The 22,065-nt window shown below is 34.4% G+C and overlaps 1 protein-coding gene across 1 annotated transcript in view; it reads right to left on the reverse strand.

The window, feature by feature from the left end:
• sorcs1 (sortilin-related VPS10 domain containing receptor 1) overlaps positions 1–22,065 on the reverse strand; it is a 220,009-nt gene that overhangs the window by 48,709 nt on the left and 149,235 nt on the right. The window contains exons 4-5 of the mRNA XM_088915889.1: positions 8,426–8,584; positions 3,335–3,408 (exon numbers count right to left, since the gene is read on the reverse strand). Coding sequence (XP_088772015.1) covers positions 3,335–3,408; positions 8,426–8,584 — 233 coding nt within the window. The remainder of the gene's footprint in view (positions 1–3,334; positions 3,409–8,425; positions 8,585–22,065) is intronic.

The raw sequence follows: 22,065 nt of genomic DNA on the forward strand, positions 1-22,065 counted from the left end.
CATTAATCCCATGTTGTACATTTTGTAAGAGTTTTGAAAGTGTTCATCAATTTAAATTACTAAGGCTTTTACCAAATTTCAAACTCCCCAAACTTTGATAAGGTTCTCTTTTAATGTATGTTACAAATTGCTTGCTGTTATTTAGTTCCAACAGGTTTATTATTTTATATATACAGTATATACTTACAGAAATGTTTTATTGATCTTTTCTGAGTAAACCTGAGATCCAGGAATTACACAATAACATTCTTGATAGTAAATTCTATAATGTAAGTCCATGCCTCGGGAAATTAAACTGGATATACTGTACATTCAGGTCTAGCTGACTCCTGTTCTTAGACTTCCCATTAAAGTCTACATGTACCATTTCTACAGTACAGTATATACCCATCTCATACAAATTAGACTTGTAACTGAGAGTTGTTGGAAATATATATATTAATTTTTTTTCTGTTGATTGCAATTTTTCTAGGTTTGGCAATTCCAAATCAAAACACAAAAAAAAGAAGAAAAAATTAAAGTTCATGCCTTTTATTTTTAAAAAAATATACACCTGTTTCACCTTTCTATTGTGGGAACAGTATTCACATTATCTACCCCAGAATGACCATGACTGGTTAAACAAAATGCCATCTTAAGTACAGGATTAGAACTGAAAGAAATTTAATTTAAAATAAGGCTTTAGTTTAAACACTGACCAAAACAAGTGTTCCAGTAAGGAGCTGTAAAGCATTGTGATAGGCTGACAGGAAGGAAGGTAGATGATGATTTGGTCATCTTCATTCACCTGCTGTCAGGTGATGGATTGCAAAAAAAAAGGCAAAGCGGCACTACCTCTTCAATATTTCCTGATTTTATTAATTGTGTCTGTTGTCAGGAAGGCAAGATTTCTTACGTTTTTCATCTCTGTGCTGTAATAAAAGTTACAGACTTGCCCTGTTCAGCAGTCTGTAATTGCTTTGTAGTTCAATTCCTTTTATTGGTGGAGTTTCCATCAGGGAATTCAACTTCCAGAGCCTTAGCACTGCAGCTCATATTCCTTATAATAAATCTTATACATGTGCTAAACAAGCAGCCCTCTAGACTCCCACTCTGCAGCTCGTTACGAGTTTGACAGTTCTTCCAGAATTGCTCTACTAGAGCTTTTTAAGAAGTTGAGGCAGCGATGTTATAAATGACTGGGTTTGACAGCTTCAGTCCAGCAGACGGGAAACCAGCTATCCATAAAGCTAAAGAAATATGAAGAGAGGAAAAGAAAAAAGCAAAAAAAAGGAGCTGCATTTCCAAGGTAAAAATAGATTAGATACTTTCCTAAGCTTTGCTTCAGCTTTCTGAAATACTAGCCAAATATCAACAACAAAAGCAGGGCTCCCCTTCGTGGAAAATGCAGCAATGTAGAAATGTGCATTTGTGTACGACAGACCAATTTTCTGGATTGAAATTGAGTTTTACTGTTTCTACTGGATGTATTAAACATTATGAGAGGTAAAGTTCAGCTGTTCAGCTGATGTTCTTGAAATTGTGCCAGAATTGCAAAGCACTGCTGGCACCAGACACTATTGAAACAATAAGCAGCTAAAAAACAAGAAAGCACAAAGATAATCACAAAGAATCACTAATGATCACGAAGAAATCACACATTAACACCTGCACTTTTGTAGGAACAACTTATTCCTTTGCCTTTTAATAAGCAAATGTGGTACAAATTACATTTGAAAAACCATTGATAAATCATTTTTGGAGCAGCAGATGTACTCTGGAATGGCCTACTGTATATTCACTATGCACTATATATTCACTATGCAGGAGGATATAACAAGTAGTTTTACTTCCACACAAATGAAAACAATATTCTGAGAAGACAGAAGAAAAACTATTTCTGCATATCATTCTTTCCCATGCATAATACCGGGAGCTCTTCTGCCAGGTCTCAATAGCCTTGGGTGATGTACAGTAGGTTGAGTGTGTTTATTGATTCAAGAAATAGATAATACAAAATTACTTATTATTATGAAAATATGAAAGGACAAAAATGAAAAAAACATACATCTATAAAGGGAACAATGTTTATTTGGAAAAACAAGGTTATCATGTGATTAATTTCCAATTTTGAACATTTTATAGTTTTCTCAAGCCTATTTGTGTGGACTTCACAAAATGATTTAAATAAGTCATTGTAATAGCTCAAAAATAATCTGCCACATTGTAATTGATAAGTGGTAGTGTAAAATTACAATTTTAAGAAAAATATGCTGGCGTTAAGACTTGCAGTGTTTAGCTCTAATGGGTTCATTCATTAAGAGAGTCATTGTAAAGGCAATTACCTGTAAAACACCAGTGCATAACGTTCCAGCCTGAATCAAGGATATACTCACAAAAAAATCACAAGATGATCTTTAAAGTAATAAAGTGTAATAAAATTCTGATACTGCCATTGTTTATTGTGTAATAGCTTATTTTTTTTCAAGGTAAGAAGTGTTTTATCTTATTTACATGTATTGCTTTCTGAGCATGTATATTTTTCTATATACTTTTTACTGAAATGTGTGTGCCAGAAATGCATGAAACAATTAAAGTATATACAGTACTGTCACACTATAAAAATAGATAGCATAACATGTTCTTACACATCTGAACTGTGCCACACTTGTTGTTTCTGTTTTAAAAATAAAAGACTTCAGGAAACATACAGTATACCCATGTACATCAGTCTTTAAAGTTGCTACAGTATGTCTCGTTAACCTTCTAACTATTTCAAACAATGTTTTTGTTACAGCTTCCCTGCAGGTCACCTATTATTGTAGGCTGCATAATTGGACTTGCTACCCTCTGGTGGACAAATACGGAACTACATGGGTTATTTTCAGTCGTTGCATTCATACAGTATCTTACCCATTCTGGTACCCAAAACTCAGTGCCATCGAGTCACTACTCCACATTCGATTTTAGCACAGTATCCATTTTCATTTGACACTATTTGCCTTTAATACTTATCTGTCAAATTCAGTTATTTTAAATAAATTGATTTCCACTGCTTTCTTAATTTCTATTCACAGACATTATTTAACAAATCACCTTGAAATTGATCACAATCAAATTGTGCTAAATCCTTAGATATGGTTTAGTTAAAGGTTACCTACAGTATAAAGTCTGCTGGACTGGGTTTATGCAGCAGAAGGCCGGGGATGCTAGCAGTGGAGCATGAATGACAAAAATTGACTTTTTTTTAAACTTCGAGAAAAGAGGGCCAGGGTACGGAATTATAAATTACAGGATCTCAGCATGCATTTATTTTTCTCCTGAGCAACCAGCACTTTAAGTTTTTATTTCTTACCAGTAGAATCGGTTAGGGGTCACTCTTTCATGGACCAGCTGCCACCGCCTCCCGAACTCCACGGAGCTGTAGAGCTGAGGAACAAAGAAAGAAAAAGACTATTGGAAACATAGTCCAGTATAAACATTTGTTACAAAATACAAAATATGTGTTTAATGTCATTAGATGAACTTTGTTTGTACAGAGCATGTTTGCTTATTTTGTACATTTCTGATTTTCAGTTGACCTGTTTTCTCAGAAGCCAATTAACTTATCAGTATTGCATATCTTGGGACAGTGGGAAGAAACCCACACAAACACAAGGAGAACATACAAACTCCACAGAGAACTGAACCCAGGACATCCGCACTGCAAAGCAGCAATGCTAACCACTGTCATTTTTATTTCCATAATTATACAATATTTTCTTGCTGTAAATGTGATTTTTTTTTATAAGGCATTATTTAATGCTAAAACACTGCATTAAGAAATTAAAGAAATCTCCCAATGACAGTACTCTACATTACAGTATATGTTGAGCGCATCGAACACAATTACTAAGAAAAAAAGAGGAAGATGATACATTCTTTTTTCTATTATGGCTACTAATTCACAATTAACTTCCTAAAAAACTAAATCAGCTGCTTTTACAAGGACTGTAGTGGGGTTGTGATTCCACAATATTTTGAGAAAATCCTTTTGAGGGAGAAATTAAACTACACATGTGTAGAAATTAATCTGCATTCTGTAAAATGAATGAACATAAAGACTTTGATTATAGCCTTAAAAACTGCAAACATTGAATTCTATTTTGGGCAGCAACAACAACAAAAATGAATTCACGAGGAATGACAACACCCAAGATGAAAGCGTCATGGAGCGAAATTGTGGCTTAACCTGCTTGGCTGAGGGCTGACCTCCCGGCCATAGGACAAGGAGGCCAGGACCCCCATACAGGGTGACTAAGGGGTAGCTGCAGAGGTGGAGATGGGGTGGAGGTGGGATGCAAGAGACATGCACGAGAGAGAGAAGGGGATCTCGTAGGTATTTATAGCATTTGGGAGAGGAATGGATTGTCTGGAGCATTTACTAATTACTGACAGCTGAGTCTGATTGAGCTTGGTTGTTGTCATCTCTTCCAAACTTTTGTTATAAACTCCATTAAATAACATAACATCGGCAGGTTAATGAGTGTTTTTAGTTAATAATTAGCTTGTGTTATATTACAGGCATTCAAAAGATTCAGAAGCAACACGTCTTACATGAAGAAAATCAGGGCTCTCTGGGATTGTCTAGCTATACAGTACATTTAAAAAAATGCAGGGAGAGCCTATCTCTTTTTTTATTTTGAACGCCTTTGTAAGCGATTTACTCCATGATATTTCAAGCATAAGACACCCAAATCTGGAGGCTGAAAGGATAAAAAGAGCTGCAATATAAGGAACCTGCAAAATGGAAAGGATATCCCAAGAAAATCATTCAATTTCTCATTCCTGATCCTGACAGATCCTGGTGAGCAGGTAAGAGACAATAGAAGCACAGGACATTCACTGTACATGCACACTAATACTTCAAAATACAGTGAGTCAAAAAAGCAATGATTTTGTCTTGATCTTTTGTATAAACACTAAAAAAAATCTTTCCTAAGCAAAAGATGCATCAAGGATATTACACTTCACAGAAATGTGAATGAAATGAAATTTAAAAAAAAAAGTTTGATTTCACATTTATGCCTAGATTTCCTCAATGAAGGGCTTTTGTGAAAAAGAATACAGTGCATACTATACAGTACAGTAGTTTGTATGTCCTCCTTCTTTGATGTGAGAATGCTTCAAGTTTGTAATTGCAGTCACTGCAGTTGTTAACCTTCTTAGGTAAATTTTGAAAATAACTATAAACAAATGGGAATAAGTGAAACAAGCAGAAATATTTCTATTTAAAGCAGCTCATTTCCTGGATAATTGGTAGTGAATGGTTTTAGGGGGTCAGACATAGGTTGAACAGCAAAATTCCTGCTTCTATTAAATAGATTTAGTGACATATGGAAAAATCTTTGGATCAAAAACCGTTGATATCACCTGCTTCTAAAGTTAATTTAATTCATGTATGTAGTTAATCTCATGAAAACAACACTACCATCTGTTAGCCTGATCTTGTCAGATTTTTGAAGCTAAAAAAAGATAGGCCTGGCCAATACTGTGTTGGGTGCTTACAGATACTGTATGTGCTGCAAGTGGTATTTGTGAAAAAGTAGGTAGAGATCTTCAGTCTGCAAGAGTATTTCTAAACCAATGCCCACGCAGGAATACTGTGCTGGGATTTTGTCCTATGGAAGAGACATTAAATTGAGGATATGACTGCTTGGTCATTAATTACCATTACCATTGCATGGTACTTTTCAATAGAAAAGGGGTGTTAAACCTGTTGTCCTGGTTAAATTCCTATGTTCCTTTAGGAAGGTAGGCCTTTCTAAAGTGGACCCTCAATTCAATTGGTAAAGCAGTTTCTCACTTTCTCTCTTGGACTGTTGGCACACGTCACCCAGATGGGCAGTTCGCTTCAGAGTGAATGAAGTGGGTCTACTTCTTTTTATTTTATTTTTAATATTTGGGGATCCTTTAGAAATGTAGGAAATTTCTTCCTTAAGAGTCTTCCTTATGATTTGCTTGCTACTGTGCTAATGTTTATCACTTATTTCAGACCAGCAGGAAGCCTTTTGAAATGTCCCAGAATAGCTTGACTGAATATACTGTAACAGTATATACAGTACTTATATACTGTTATATACAGTATAGACCAGCTATTATACATTTAAACCCTATTGCCCATGAACCTCAGTCCAATACTAAACAGTTATTATTTTTACTTTTATTCTGAAAAAAATAGATGTGCAGCTCCAGATTTGATATTAACATGAGAGATGATAAGGCTAGGTATACTCTATATCAATCACTGGTTTGACATTTTCTGACTAGTTTACCCCTAGTTAGTGCTCAAAGTCTGATTTGACAACTACTGTATGAGCACAGCCCTACAAAGGAGGTAACAGGATTCTGTAATATAAAGGCCCAAACCAATTTTCTAAGCAAACATCTGTACAACATATAACAACTCAATACTGGTTTATGAATGTAATTTTGTAACATAGCAAAGTTGTAACCTTTAGTCTTCTACAAATTTGTCCTAATGTGAGTTAAATGAAGCTTAGCCAGCCTATTACATTTGCTGTTTTCAATTTGTAGCAAAGATGAGAGGAAAAAACTAAATAACATCACATACAGTATTACATATCACTGCTTTGGTTCCAGTTTGCATTTGGTTCCAGTTTGGTTTGCATATGAATTCAAAAGTAGAGAAAGGTATTTAAAATATTAAAAAGTAGGCATACACACCACAAGAGTGGTAACATAAAATTAAATATGGTAACAGCATATAGAAACCACAACGTTACAAATCAATACAGTATATCTACACAAAGCCACGTCTATTTTGAAGATATCATCTACTCTACTCCTCCTGAAGCAAAATAAAATGCTTATCAAATAACGAGAATGACAGAAACACTGTTATTTATATTACAGTATACAATATTACAATATACAGAATCTGAGGATACAAGAAATGTGGGTAAAATAATATAATGATTTAAACTGAGAAAGGAATATAATTTATTTTCTTCTGAATTTCTGCTTGCTATGCAACCCATTTTATGTAACTTTAAAACTACAAAATAAAAAGAAACATATCAATATGGTGTGCCAGACATAATGTCTTCACTGAACCTTTCAGACTTAAAAGAAGCACAAAGTATAGTGTGGAAAATGATGAAATTGTTAAAAGGATTATTAGAAGTAATTCAGTACAGAAAAAAATACTACAAGGCACTTTTAAGATATCCTCAGTCACTTAACTGAAACTAGGTTCTGAAATATGATTTCATTTCAATTAAATAAAGGATAGAGAATGCTACAGGAGGCATTTAGTTCTAAAAGACTGTCACTCAAGCGGTCTTATATAATGTCTACTTCTCTGATCTTTCCAGAAGCAATAAGGGCTGTTTCTGAGGTTTTTACTGACATCAAAGAAGCTTTGGTGACTGAAGTGGAGAGGATTGCTTGAGTTACCTGAGATCAACAAAGGTGCTGATTGAAATCCTCTCAGCAAAATGATCACGAGTCTTTTGGAAAGGTTAGGGCAATAATGCACTCATCACAAAAGACAATTAAATTAAAGTAGCTTATGTCATACAGGTTTCATTTTGACTTATTGTGTGTCTTTTTACTACGGCCTGGCAGCAAATACCACTTTTCAAAACCAATTTTTAACAAGATGTGCTGCACAGAGCAGCAAATTTAACATTAGGCAGGTACTTTGAACCCTTGTTGTTGAAGAAGTGTGGGTTCTACTGGACTCACTAACCTCTTCATACAGTATGTTATTACATTTCAGATGAAGCCACCATTTTAGGACCTGACAAAATTGAAGTTGAGTTACAAAGGAGAAACTGTCAAAGTCTAAATGAATCATTAATAAGAGCGAAATACTGAAGAATTAATTTACACTAGGATAATACACAAAATAAAGTATAGATCACGCACATTTGTAGTATGTTTTAAGCTTAGCAAACACTGTAATTTAACATTTCAAGAAAGTAGTAAATTAAGATAACTTAACATTACTTGAGAACTCAGACTCATTGTACACTGTTTGGAATAGCATAAGATGGAAGGCAGTGGACAAAATAAAACTTCATATCTTTTTCTTTCTGACCATGCATCTGCTTTGCCTGAACATATTTTGCAAAAAGAATAATCAATGGAATAATTCTCCCTGGATGTTAGTATATTTTATGCCTATCTTATTTTATAAACAAGCACAGGGTTACATACAAGTAATTAAATGCTTTGCCTGTCTAAAAAAATAGGTGAGAAAATGGTTCTAATAATACATACAGTAAATGTTAAAGATCACTCCAAATTATCTTGGGATATCATTTGCACAGAAAATAATGAGACTAGCAATCTTTTGTTCGGGATCTGAAATAGAGGTTGCCTTGTTTGAGAGCTTATCAGTCATTGCTTTGACACTGCAAAGCTGATTGACATTTCTCACCTTTTGGTCATGGCTATATGCCAAAATCCAGTCCTCTTGCTCGGGATGAAACAACAAGCTCAAAATGTAGAAATTCAGGCGGTACTTCTGATAGGTGGCCCCTTCATCTGAACTGATGAGCAAGCTGCTTTCAATCTCTGGGTCAGTCAGCAGCATTATCTGAAAGGGATACCATAAAAGACATCATGAATTCAAGGAAAGCACGATAAGCTATTTCTTTGACTATACAATTTAAAATTCTGTTTGGCTGCAAAACCATATTATTCCTATGGAAAACAGCATTATGTGTGATTTTATTCATAACAGAATATACAGAATCTGAGGATACAAGAAATGTAGGTAAAATAATATGAACAAGAATGAAATCAACAAACTTTGCATGACAACAAAATGTACAGTATACTGTAGCAAAATGTTTTTTAACTGATTAGTCTTTTTACACAAACTGTAAATTAAACAGACACAGGGAAAAATCTTTTTACAAGATAATACCATATGGCTGTGAGTTACTCCACCAAAATGTGGTGTTTTTTCTGTTGCTTTCTTCTTTTTTTCTCTTATAATAAAATAATGTTTCAGTAAACAAATAGAAATTCAGTAAACAAATTATTTTAACTACATAAAATGTTAAAGAATGAGAAAGTAGGTAAAACTAATAGTCATTTTAATACACTAGTGTATTTAAATACATTAATGTAATTTAAACACAAGGGGCACCAAGAAAGGCTAAACTGTCGCAATCCTTCCAGCAGTTATAGCTGAAATGATAAAATAAATGGATTATGTCTGTATCTACAGTATATGTTGTTGTATAAGTACTATATATATCTAAATGTTTTTATATGTTAATTGTTCATGTGATAATACAGGCTTAAATCTCTCTTTAGCTATTGGCTAGCAAAAAAAATCTATGTTTTTGGTATAGGATAAGCAAATTCCAATCAATATGCCATTCAATAAAATACATTCTAACCTGCAATGAAATTTAATGTACTCACCTACACATCGTGATAATCTTTAAAAAGGTAAAAATGATTGATTAGCTGAAAGAACTACTTTATTTGCTTTTAGTTACTTTAAAGCATGCAGAGCCTGACCATAAACTGATGTGGCAAAAAAAAACCCAAAACATTGGAGCAAACACTTAAAACATGTATTATGATTATCATTTAGATGAGTTCAAACATGTATTGACATTATACAGTACAGAACAACATTCAGGCTAACTCTGACCCTCATTCAAATAAGTTAAACACAACATCTCTAAAAAGAATGACTTGTTAATTACAGTACATTGTTCTTTTAGCAAATATCACATCTTCATTCTGATGATCCTTCTTTCTATCTCTCTTTGTGCAGTTACTGTATTTGTACTCATGTATTCATAATTATTGATGTATTATTTCTGTGTTTTCCATCTTAATTACACACAATTACAACATAGTGCCTTGCTAACAGTGTAAATGTGGGTAAACAAAACTCTTCTTTGTTCAATAAGCATGAAGTATTCCAGTTTCTAAAAAAATGAAAAAAAGAAAACTAATAAAATCACACAACCTCAGAATCTCTCTGTGTACCAGGAAGCAACAATATGAATGGTCATTATCTTGGCCTCCTAGATCCAACTTCCCTCTATATCCAAACTGTTTTTGTACTTAGTGTGGAACAGAACTGTTTTACTGTGGTAAACACATTGAAGTTTAATAAGTCCTTAATAATTAATGGAACATAATGTTCAATATGCTATTTAATAATTAAAGCAAGAAAAAGGTCAAAGCGCATTTGAAAGAATGTTTTTGAAGTAAATGTTTTTTAAAGTGACGTGACACCTGCTTTGAAAGCTTCTGAATTGCTCACGGCTAATACCAATACCTTGTGTTCACATATTACTGACTTCTAAGAGCTATTGACAAATCTAGTCAGTGTGGTCAAACACATTCAGCAGTCTGTCCCAAGGTGTCTCATTAAATTGATCACATACTGTAGGTGTCTGGAGCATTTCATGCTGGGATGTTCAATACCTCCTTCTTCTGTTGCAATGACCTCCTTTTTTAACTACTGTGAAACATTCCACATTTTTATGTTCTTTATCTACAGCTTCGTCAATCAGCCTTTTACTGTTTAAACTTGTGTTTGCAAGTATCTGATTCAAACAAGTGCCACCACTTCATGTGAGTTTCTCCTAATAATTATGCCTTTAACACAAATTACATCATAATATATATATTTTAGAATAGCTTCTAAATGATTCTTGGGCTTGTAGAATGCAAACATTGAAACATCTTTACCATAAAGTCACAAATTCAAGTTTATTTTGTATAAAGAAAAAATATATATATAAAAAGCAAAATGACTCTGAATATTCATGATTTATAGCAGAACAAGTCAACAGTAAAAAAAATACAGAGAGGCAATTTGTAGATTTGTAGATTATATAAGGACCTTAACATTCATTCAAAGATTTTATATATGATCAAATCCTCATTCATTATTTAATACTATCCATTTCGTTCAGCGATCTCATTGCATTTACAGATCACACACTGTTTGAATTCAACCGATAGGTCACTAAGAGTAAAACAGCTTACAGGCTAAACTGAAACAACAGTACATTCTGTAGTGAATATTTTAAAATGTCCTTTTAGATTATTTCCTTATTTCAGATGTTTAGATTTCACATTTTTATTCTTCATTTTAAAATTTCACCAGGTGTGTAAAAATCAATAACATAAGAAACTGACCAGAATTAAAAATATCATTGCAATTTCTATATGTTTCCTTAGGTTTTAGCATACAAAATCAGTAAGTGGAAACAAAAAAGCAAGCTTTTATTTTTTACCATCATTATCTGCATTACTTATTAGAACCATTTTTCTACAAAAATGTAAAAAGCCAAATGTTTCTTTCAACATACATTCACAGTATATTGAACAGGAGCTAGTGCCTTTTTTTGTTGTACAAGACAAAGGTGGGTAAAACATGTGTAAATATATAATCATCAATCATAGAAAACCAAAAAATAATGTTGCTCAAAATAACCTTTTCTTTTCATCTGTTGAACAAAGTAGATTTAAAAAAAATGAAGAAAAACTTTTTTATATCTATGCCTAAGACTCTGAGGGAGGTCTGTGTGGAGTACCAAAGAACTGTACTTAAGTTTCTTTTCCTTCTTCCCATATCTTTGAAGAAGGGGGAAATGTCTCACTTTATCAAGTGAAGACACACGCTTGGGATTAACAAAGATTGAGAAACAGTAGTTGGAAGAATACTTAATTCGCAGAGTAGAAAACAGAACTGGTATTGTTAACAAATCACTGGTGCGTGTTATTTTAATCACAGCAATTCGAGTTATGCATAGTTCATATTTTTTAAATCCTACTTACACTTACTGAGCAGCAGAGTCATCTACATGATCTTGTTTGTGTTTAAAATTTCCTGACTGAGAATCATATAAATCCATCACTACACAATGTCAAATTAAATGGTAGTAGCTATTAAGTACTTTAAGTGAAGGTGGAAAGGAAGTGGAGTCATTAATATGGAATGACATTAAAACATTCCATTGCTAGTAAAATAATTCACCATTTAATTCCACATACAAGCAGAAGCAACATTATCAGTGACTGAACCTAAATCCTGCTCAATTGAAATACAGTAAGTATTCTACCACTGAACTACTGGCACAGTGTTTTAAAGTCACAGCACATAAATTAAATGTAAAATACCATGTTAAATAAGAAATGGAATAGACCATTCTGGGACAGCACTAGAGAACAGCATGATCTAGCAGGCCAACAGCCCAGCATGATTTACATCCATCTTTAAACAACAAATTATCCTAAAAAATGAAGAATTACTGTAGTTCACACACTGTAGGTCTTTGTTAAATAAAAGCAGGTTAGCACAGACACAGACATACAGTAAGGAAAACCAGAACATTTATTCTTAAGTTTGTGTATCTGCAGAATATACAGAAACAAACAAAATAGAACTAAGGAGGTTAAAGCACAGGTTACTTTAAAGGTCATCCCTTTACAGCTACAAAAAACTTCATTATGAAGAAGCAGTTTTTATCATTATTATTAGCAGTAGCAACAGTTTTGGTTACTGTTGCATTTTTACATTAGTAGTCAGTGCCCCCTTCTCTTCTACACTTGCCCCTGGAAAGAGGTTCCTGCTTTCAATCTATTATCCAGACTCCCACAAACAATCCCCACATGACTGTGTCTTGAAACACACCCTCTCTTATTCCTGGCACATGTATTCTCTGAAACACTCCTACCTGGGCAATATTTGCAGCATTTATACCTTCATTACCAATTATTCTACACAGTTCCTAGTCTTGGTCCTGCTTCTCTTCTGTCATAACTAATGTAACTCTCTACTGGCCACTCTGCCTGCCACTGCGATCTGTCTTCTCCAACTCATCCATAACTCTGCTGTTTGACATGTCATTACACATGCTACTCCATTACTTCAGTCCCTTCACTGGCTTCATATAAAATACAGGCAGAAGCAGTGTCTAAACCACTTTGCACCTGCTTGCATTCAGTGTCTTATCTCTCCCTCACACTCTCCACATACTCCTCTTCATTCTTCCACACCCATATCCCATTCACTCCCTCCTTACTCCATAGTGGTTGAATAAACTACCCAAAGGAATTATGACTGCCTAATTCCTAACCATCTTTTGGCACTTTCCCATGATACTCTGTTTAGACAGCATTCCATTACCTTTCAGTTCTCTACATTCTTCAATAACTCTTGAACTGCACAGCACTGTGCTTTTAATTATTGCTTTTAATTCTCACTTTGGTAATGCAATTCACTTGTTGTTTTATTCACTAGAAACATACAAAACATACAGTACTAGTGGGCTGTCAATATTACTGCTTTGTTTCCACACTACCTGTTTATACTTGGAATTTTTAATAATATTTCATTTATTTTTCTTTGCATTCATGTGGCACATACTGTAAGTCACATAAGAGCATGTGCTAAGCAAATTAAAAAGAAAAAAAGTGAAATTAGAACTGTGGGAAACTGTGCTGTACGTGACCTTGAACACTCATTGAAGATACATTAAGTTTTTAAATAGGAATGAGAGCCTCATTGGTTCAATAAATTGTAAGGAAATGTAATTTTCTTGTTTTATTTGTATTCAGTGAAACTCTATTCATCAGCATTTTACTAACGTAAGATCTGCATTATTATCTTTTGTTAGAAAAAATACAAAGTACAATTGCCATGGCATCTTTTATTCTGCTTATATTTTACAATGTGCTGTTAAATTACTGTTAAATTAAAGTTATTTGACCATCTGTGAGGTATTTATAAGCACAGTGTTCATTTTAGAACTATGATCTGCTCTGCACTATTGTTAGTACTTACTTTTGGCAATGTCATAAGTATTTGCCGGAAATGGTTACAAAGCCGCAGATGAAATATTGTCACATCCACAGAGCTTTTTGTGTTGATGCTGTAACAGATTGTGAGAAAAGCCAGGGTTGTCAACAGGTTTTCAGGTTTTAAAAATAAGGAGCATATCTAATATACTGTATCTTTAGCACAGTGGGGCTAAATGAAAATCAGTTACAATCCATTTATACTGTATATGCAAACTAGTGACACAGCAATATGGACACTCCTAAAGCCTAGGTTTGTAGACTGCAGAGATTGCTGTGCAACACTTGTTAGCATTCAATGTAGAAACGTTTGGCAATACTTGCCAGCCAGGCCGCAATCTCAGCATTTTGAAGGAATGAATAAAATAAATAAATAACATAACACAAAGTGCTTACACTTGCAGTTCTGCTGCTGCCAGATTTGTGGTTCATTCACAAAACATTTTGCAATCTTACCAAGTTTACAATGCAGAAAATACATTAGAAGATTTAATTTTTGGGTTACTTGCATTTTTATTGATTTTGCACACAGGCCCTGCTGGTACTATACCAGCCTTTCTAGTTAAAATGTATTGCAATCTGAAAATCAATACATCACAGCGAAGGATAAAAATGGGTTATGGAGATTCCATAAGCTTCTTCATAGGGCTGCAGATTCCATCAGTTTCAGCTTGACCTTCTGCCCTAAAGCTGTATGGTGAGGAAGAGAGGATGGTTTCAATGATCAAGAATGACTTGTTCTTGTCCTCTATTCTCCAGGAGCACATAATCCTGAAATACATCCCATTTAAATCTGATATTAAAGAGGTCTTTATGCTTTAACATTTTTAAAAATCCAAGCTAAAACTGGTGCTAAAATGGTGCTTCATTTCCATGTCTTAAGAATAGAAATACTATCAGACATTTTAAGCTGAGAATGACTAACACCTTTATAGACAAATCTGCTGATTTTAACTACTAAAGTGCTGAAATAAAACTTCTTACTGGTGTTCTGGAAAAACAAATCACTTTTTAGATAATTAAGCCATTAGATAGCATTACACCATATATAATTGCTTAAGATTTGGGCATATGGGGAATAATGGGCAGAGTGGTGACTCTGTGGCGAAGGGTCTGTGCCTGTGGCTGGGAGGTTGTTGGTTTGAATCCTGTGGCCAGCAGAGGAATCCTATTCTGTTTGGCACCTGATCAAGGCCCTTAACCTCAAGTGCTCCAGGGACGCTGTATAAATGGCTGACCCTGCTCTCTGACCCCAAGCTTCTCTCCCTGTCTGTGTGTCTCATAGAGAGCAAGTTGGGGTATGCAAAAAGACAAATTCCTAATACAAGACAATGGCCAATAAAGTGATCTTATCTTAATATTACACTACTAATAGGCCAAATGTTCAGTAGTATACAGTATATTTATTACATATTAAAATTAAATATTTTATCTAAAAGAAAACATTTATCAAAGAGTCTTTTTTATAATACAACTTATTATTACTGTTAAAAGATGACCTACAGTAAGCTACAAATTACTTTTTGCCATTTCTTATTTTAGTTGAATACTTTAAGGTTTTTATTGTATATCATGCAATATACAATACAATATACAGTAACTCCATTGCCAGTTGTGTATATATTAATTAAGAAGATTTAGCAACACTTTGATTACATTTGTTTTATTTGTGTACATTATACATTTGTGTATTTCCTAGTTTGGTTAAAAAAACAAATTAGCCTACTAAATGATTAATGTCTGGTAAGAGCTTTCTCCTTGGTTTCGGCTAAATTTTTAACATGATATTAATCTTTGGTTCTCTCCAATGAGTGCTACTGTATATTTTCTGTTTCTACTTCACCAATAGTCATATGGCTAGGATACTAGGATATCTTTCTTTTTTGGTTGTTTTTTTTTTACTTTGCCTTGTGTAGGAGCTGCAAACTGTCACAAACATCTTTAAAAGCTGCCTTTTAAAATGGAATGAGTGGAGAAATTTATACATTACCCAACACACAACACGTATCCCATTTTTGTAATGCACTTTAAATATTTTTGTAATAAACATGGTGCATATACAGTAAGATACTAGACTAGAGGATACACTGGGTAGGAAATTTTGAATCATTTTTGCTTTGTAATACATATTTATATCCAAAATTGCCCAGAAGAACATCTCAGTTGTATTAATTTAGTCTCTTAAAGCTGCTGGAAAGAACTGTGTGGCTTAATCTGATACACATGACAAATCTTCAGTATATATACTGTATCTTGGATATCTCAGTGGTACTGTATGTAAAGCTATACTAATTAGTTCCATACTATGCATGAAGCTGAAACATCTGGCGAATTTCATCCATCTCCAAAAAGAGAGAAAGTGAAAAGTACTCTTATTCCCATTCACTCCTAAATTATCTGAAATCCTCACATTAACAAATGCAATTATGAATTAACTCAGTGACTGATCTGACATTTTCCAATTGGTAATGTACCTAAACATTGCTTTTGTCTGAGCAGGGGAATCTTCACCATGTGCAATGCACTAAACTATTTGTAACTCCATACATACTGGCATTAATAGCCCCAACCAATATTTAAAAGTAAAAGAATTTTACCTACTGTATGTTGTTTGTTAACCGATGTACACATTTACAAAAGTAGAGAGAGGAGAGCAAACATGAAACAAATGGTTATGAAAACTGACTTATTTGAGTTTTAAATAAAAAGTCTGAGAGGATGTCAAACTCTAATATCGCCCATTTCTGCCTACCTACAGTAAGAATAAATATCATGCTTTTTGCTTGAATGAGGAATGAATTTTCACATTCCTTACTCTACTTTATCTTTACTCTTGCAAGAGCTCCCTGGCTCATACTCATTAAAAAAGTTATTTCCAACAGCCCTATATTTATAAACCCTGTGTCGGATTAAGGTGATCAGAGGCCCCTAGGCTACACATTGTGTAGGCCCCCACCCATCCCATTACCAGAAAACAAGCGAGAGAAAATACTGTAATAATTCAGTGATGCATTCAGAGTAAGAGCCTGCTACCACCAATTCAAACGGAATATGACGCGGCACACACAGGGAACATGTCCACATACTACTACAGCCTGTAATGTACAGGTAAGTACAGCAATGCAACCATTAATCAGATTCACAGCCAGTCTATGAGCTGGCTCGTCATCATGATTGGCGTTGATGTGGCCTGCGCCCAAGCTAGCTGCAGCTTACCTATTGCTGTAGCACTGGCTGCAACAGTAGCTGTAAACTCAGGGTCGGGGTCTGACTCAGGCTGACTGGATGACGGTCCAGCACACTTGAAATAACCTGTCAATTTGGGAATCTTTTTAAGTAGATCCTACTCACTCTGCTCTTTTAACCGCTGTGCTTTTCGTTTTTGCACCCCACTATCATATTGTAATGAATACAGCCAACAGACAGATTGTACAAGCCGGTTGCAGCACGGTGACAGTACTGCCCTCTACTCCCCTGCGTATAACAGGGATCTTGGCTGTCCGGGCCGAGGAAGGTTTTCTTTAGCTCAGCCGGCAAGCACCTGTTGAATAACGCCGGAGACCCAGGTTTGCGCCCATGTTGTGAGGGACAAATTGGGGCAGGAGCGGTGTGGGCACCAGCCCGAGAACCCGAACTCACTACAATATTTTCTATCACACATTCTGATATTAGCCACCATGAAACTGCACCAGAGATGACCCACTGAGTGACACAACAGTGATATAAATAAATTGGAACTGCAAACCTATTGCATCTAACCAATCATCGATTCACAAATTATTCAGCGTTTTTATGGACCAATTGGACCCACAGGTCCATTAACAAAATAATAACAACAAAAATTCTGGCCAATCAGGGCCCCCTGATCAATGCCAGCCTGTTCATTATTCCGCCCCAGTATACACCAGTCAGCCAGGCGAGTTACCCCAATAAAGCACACTATTCAAATGTCCCTTAGGGTTGTTAGGGTTGGACCAAACTTCTGAAAGTGGGAGCAAATGAAAAGACAAAAGGATGTGACAAGTTTAAAAATACAATCTAAAAAAATGTTAAACAAAGTAAAACAAAAGATGTTGGAATGAAAGCTGGAAGCTGAGTTCACATTAGAATTTCCCTTTCTCACTCTCTCTTGCATCTCATTATATTTTTTACATGGATTAAAACATTATTTTGCAACAATGCTTAGCAAAAATCTGTCAGAACATCTTCTCAAAACATGACTGAGAAAATTGGTGAATATGTGAAATGCATCAGTTACAACAAGAAATTACATTGTTGTATACTGATGCATGTGCAACACTAAAATGTTCAATCTAATGTTCAAAATGAGCAATTTAGCTTCAAAGGAAAGCATCTACATTATACAGTTTAGATGGACATTTAAATCATTGACTTCCTTGTCAATTTATTGTTCTTGTGTTGGTTCTGTTGTTTTTTAAACGGATGCTGTAAGAGAATGCATTGCACTGTTCTAATATTCACAATGGATAAAGTAAGTAGTGTGAGTATGTTTTTATCGCCCAATTTTCAAATCTGTTATGGACTGCACACTGGATATCTATCATTTCCCTTTCAGACTCAATATTTAACAAGCAAGCTGTATGATATTTGCACCAAGGATCCAAACAGGGCGCCCTGTGTTATATTCTGTATATAAATGTCACAGATGCTATTATAATTCTCCAAAGGAACTGTATCAGCAAACTTGAATTTCTCCAATTCATGCACATCCTCATAAATATTTTCCTTCTCTAGTATGATAATCGGTCACATGAATGATTAACAGTGAACCAATTTGTTTTCACAGAAGTAATTATAATGCTCCAGAATAATAACTTGCCTCTCTCTTTTTCAGGAAAGCTGGTTTGCTGTGTCTCACATTAATCCTTCAAGGCACACTGGAATGATGTCACACTCATGCCCCAGACAGACCTTTACTTCCATGCCTTTTTTTTAACTCTACACACAATTTGCTTAAGGAGTTTTATAAAGCTAAGTACAGGAGGCAGAAATGTCAATAAAAACACCATCATACCCTTACAAATGGGAAAATACAGACTATTCTAAGGACATAATTCCAAATCTGTAATGCCTTTTAATTAATAAATGTAACAGAATGTCTGCAGGTGTGAAAAAACAATATTTAAGTCATACTGCATAAACAAAAGGAGACTAGAAACAGGAAGAACTCTTCTGTCACAGTCCTGCCAGGCCCCTTTCTATACTAGAAAAGAACTAATAGGGCATAGTACTTTCATTTCGGAACAAATGCCCTAAGGACACTGTAAATGTTTCACTCTACACAGAAAAGGGCACCCTTCTTGTCAGATTCCATCAGGTTTTGAAAATCTGATGACATTTCCTTACCATTCAATTTGAGATTCCAAGTCTTTTTTTGTACTGTAATCTCAATCCTACAAGGCTATGACAAGCACAGAAATCAAGGCTCTGGAATGCAAAGTAATAATAAATGCTATTGCTATTTTTTTAAAGTGCACCTTAGCAAATGCTAAATGCTTGATGGTCAATGTGATTTTTGGAACTTTAAATTCTCTTATCATATCTCTCTCAGCACCAGCAGTCCCAGGAAGATTTTTATCAATAGCATTGGTTTCAGCAAAGCAGATTTAACAGTTTACCTGAACATGGGAAGAAAAAGCTTCTTATTTTGTATTTATTTTTTCTCTACAAACAAGTCTTTTAAACTAATGCGGCCAGTCTGTTGCTTGATTAATGTTGTGCAAATGCCAAGTAGGAGGACTCTTTTGTTCAAAGCATTTCATTGACTACTGAATGTAAGATGAAGCTCTCCTCTTGCAGCAACTTTATGGTTTTCTGACATTTATCAACTTATATTTGTCACCACATCCCACATGTAATGCAAAATTCAAACAGCTTCTACATAATATGATAAAGTGGCAGCTTTTACTAAAAATAATGAATACATAAATCAATTGGTATGCATTTATCCACTGTCCAGGCTATTAAAATGAAAACAGCAAAGCACTCACTGTTTTGGTTTTGTCATAATCTTGACAACACAATTTTGAAGTCTAAATTTTAAGTTACATGTGCAAGTTATTCTGATGAGTCTGCTGACCAGTGTTATAGGTAATTTGCAGTATATTCTCTGCTGCTGAATAATTACCTGCATTATGGGGAAGAGAATTTAATTCTTTTTTAAAGGAAATTTAATTCTCTCAGCATTTCTCACTTCTGAAAACTAGAAGCTCATTCTAAATTAAGAAGAGTGTGACAATGGCATTATGAAAAGGAAGACTAATTTAGAGTTCTACAGAGTTCTTCTTCATGCAGAGACATGTACATCAGCCAAACAAAAAAATATGAAGGCTTACAATTCAGCTGAACTTTGCATTTTGTACTTAGCAATCACAAAACTAAGTTCTGGCTAAATTAATCTCATTTTTTTATTTCTGTGAGTATTAAAATTGTGTCTTCTGCCAACTTGAAGGATGGACAAGTTACAAAAACAATCTTAAACCTTGCTATACAGTACATCCTGTAAATAACACTACAAGAAACTTCATTCTGGGGTACAATCATGTCCGATGCTCAACTGGACATGCTGTATCAAGTGTATAATGTGTATTTCTCTGTGGGCTTTGTTTAAATTAGTTTTCAATTATATAAGGCTAGATCTGTCATAAAATAGCTTTAGTAAATTGGTAACAACAGATTAGATAAAGATAAAGATTTTCTGTAACTGGCAAAATAAATCAATTGGCAGCATTTTAAAAGCAAAGCATAAAATAACACACCATACATTGTTTTAGACATGTTTATAACTACGATTTGGTTTAATCTCAAGGCATTAAACTAGTGAAGATACATTTCTAGTTTGTTAGATAAAGCATGTTATTTTGGAATTTTAAAATATGAAGCAATTCAATAAAACTTCAGTGACCACATAGGCAAAAAGCTTTAAAATGAGTCTTCACCTGTGGAGAGGTACTGTAGGACTGAAACACATAGGAATGGCTGTGAACTAAACTCACATTCCCATTCTACATTTTGTAACTCAACCTTTTTCATATAGTACCTGTTTTTAAAATGTATTGTATACCAAATTGCTACTTGAACAAGCTAAACAATAAGGTGGTATAAAGTCAGAGCATACTCTGGAATTAGCATGCACACATTGTAGCTCCTAGGTTTTAAACGTGATTAGGACAGCTAATTAAGGTACTGCATATTGCTGTTGAAAGAATAAAAATCTGCTTCAACCTGGCAAACTTCCCTGCACACAGCATAATGATGTGCCTTAAATTCTTGACAAAAACCTGCAGTTGAACAGAACTGGAAAGAAACAGCCACCATCTAGTGGCTGCACTGTTTACTGCACTAAAAAATATATAAATTATAAATGTTAGACAGTATGCATCACTGTTTTGGCTAACAAATTAAATTGCATATTGCATAAAATAATATCAACAGTTAAAATAGTGTTTTAACATTGTTCATTAATAACACTGACCACAAAACCGATTTCAGTGACTGACTTAATTTACAGACCTAATCAAGAGCCAGTTACATTTTCCCTTGAAAAGGAACGAAAAAAAAACCAGCAAAAATTATCATTCTTCAGACCAAATCTTGGCACTTGAGGCTCATGGTTAACCAGGATTTACAGGTTGTTTTAAATTAGTTCTCCTCAATCCTGGTCCTAAGGGACCACTGTTCCTGGAAGTTTTCATCCCAACTGAGCCCTTAATCATTGGTGCTAATTGATGCATGTAATTGATCTGCTTGCTTTTTTTTCTGTATTTTCTTGATTTTAAAGAAAAGCCGTAGTTGAGGTATGATATATCCAGCACCATCAGCATACAGAACATAATCTCTCCTCAACCTACTAATTATGAATTTTCTAACCAAATAGTTACTACTGTACCAAGCCATTTATTATTAATAGACACAGGTGGGTAATTTATCAAAAATACCCATAATAAGAATTAGTTTTTTTTTTCCTTCTGTTTAAGTCACACTTGTTACATTTTTTACATTTTAGGATAATGCACTTGAATGAAAGTTCTGGACTTCTGAAACTCAGAGTATAGGGTATAACGTCAAAAGAGTTGAAACATAATTAAAAGTACACCTAAAGAAAAAAACTAAATCAATTTGACTGCAATAACATCTTGGATGATATAGAATAGAAGACACATAAGAGAACACACTGGTAAAAAAAATATCAACAGCTTAATCGTATATGGAAGG

Source organism: Atractosteus spatula, chromosome 5 (assembly GCF_055471065.1).
Source record: "Atractosteus spatula isolate fAtrSpa1 chromosome 5, fAtrSpa1.hap1, whole genome shotgun sequence".
Classification (NCBI taxonomy): Eukaryota; Metazoa; Chordata; class Actinopteri; order Semionotiformes; family Lepisosteidae; genus Atractosteus; species Atractosteus spatula.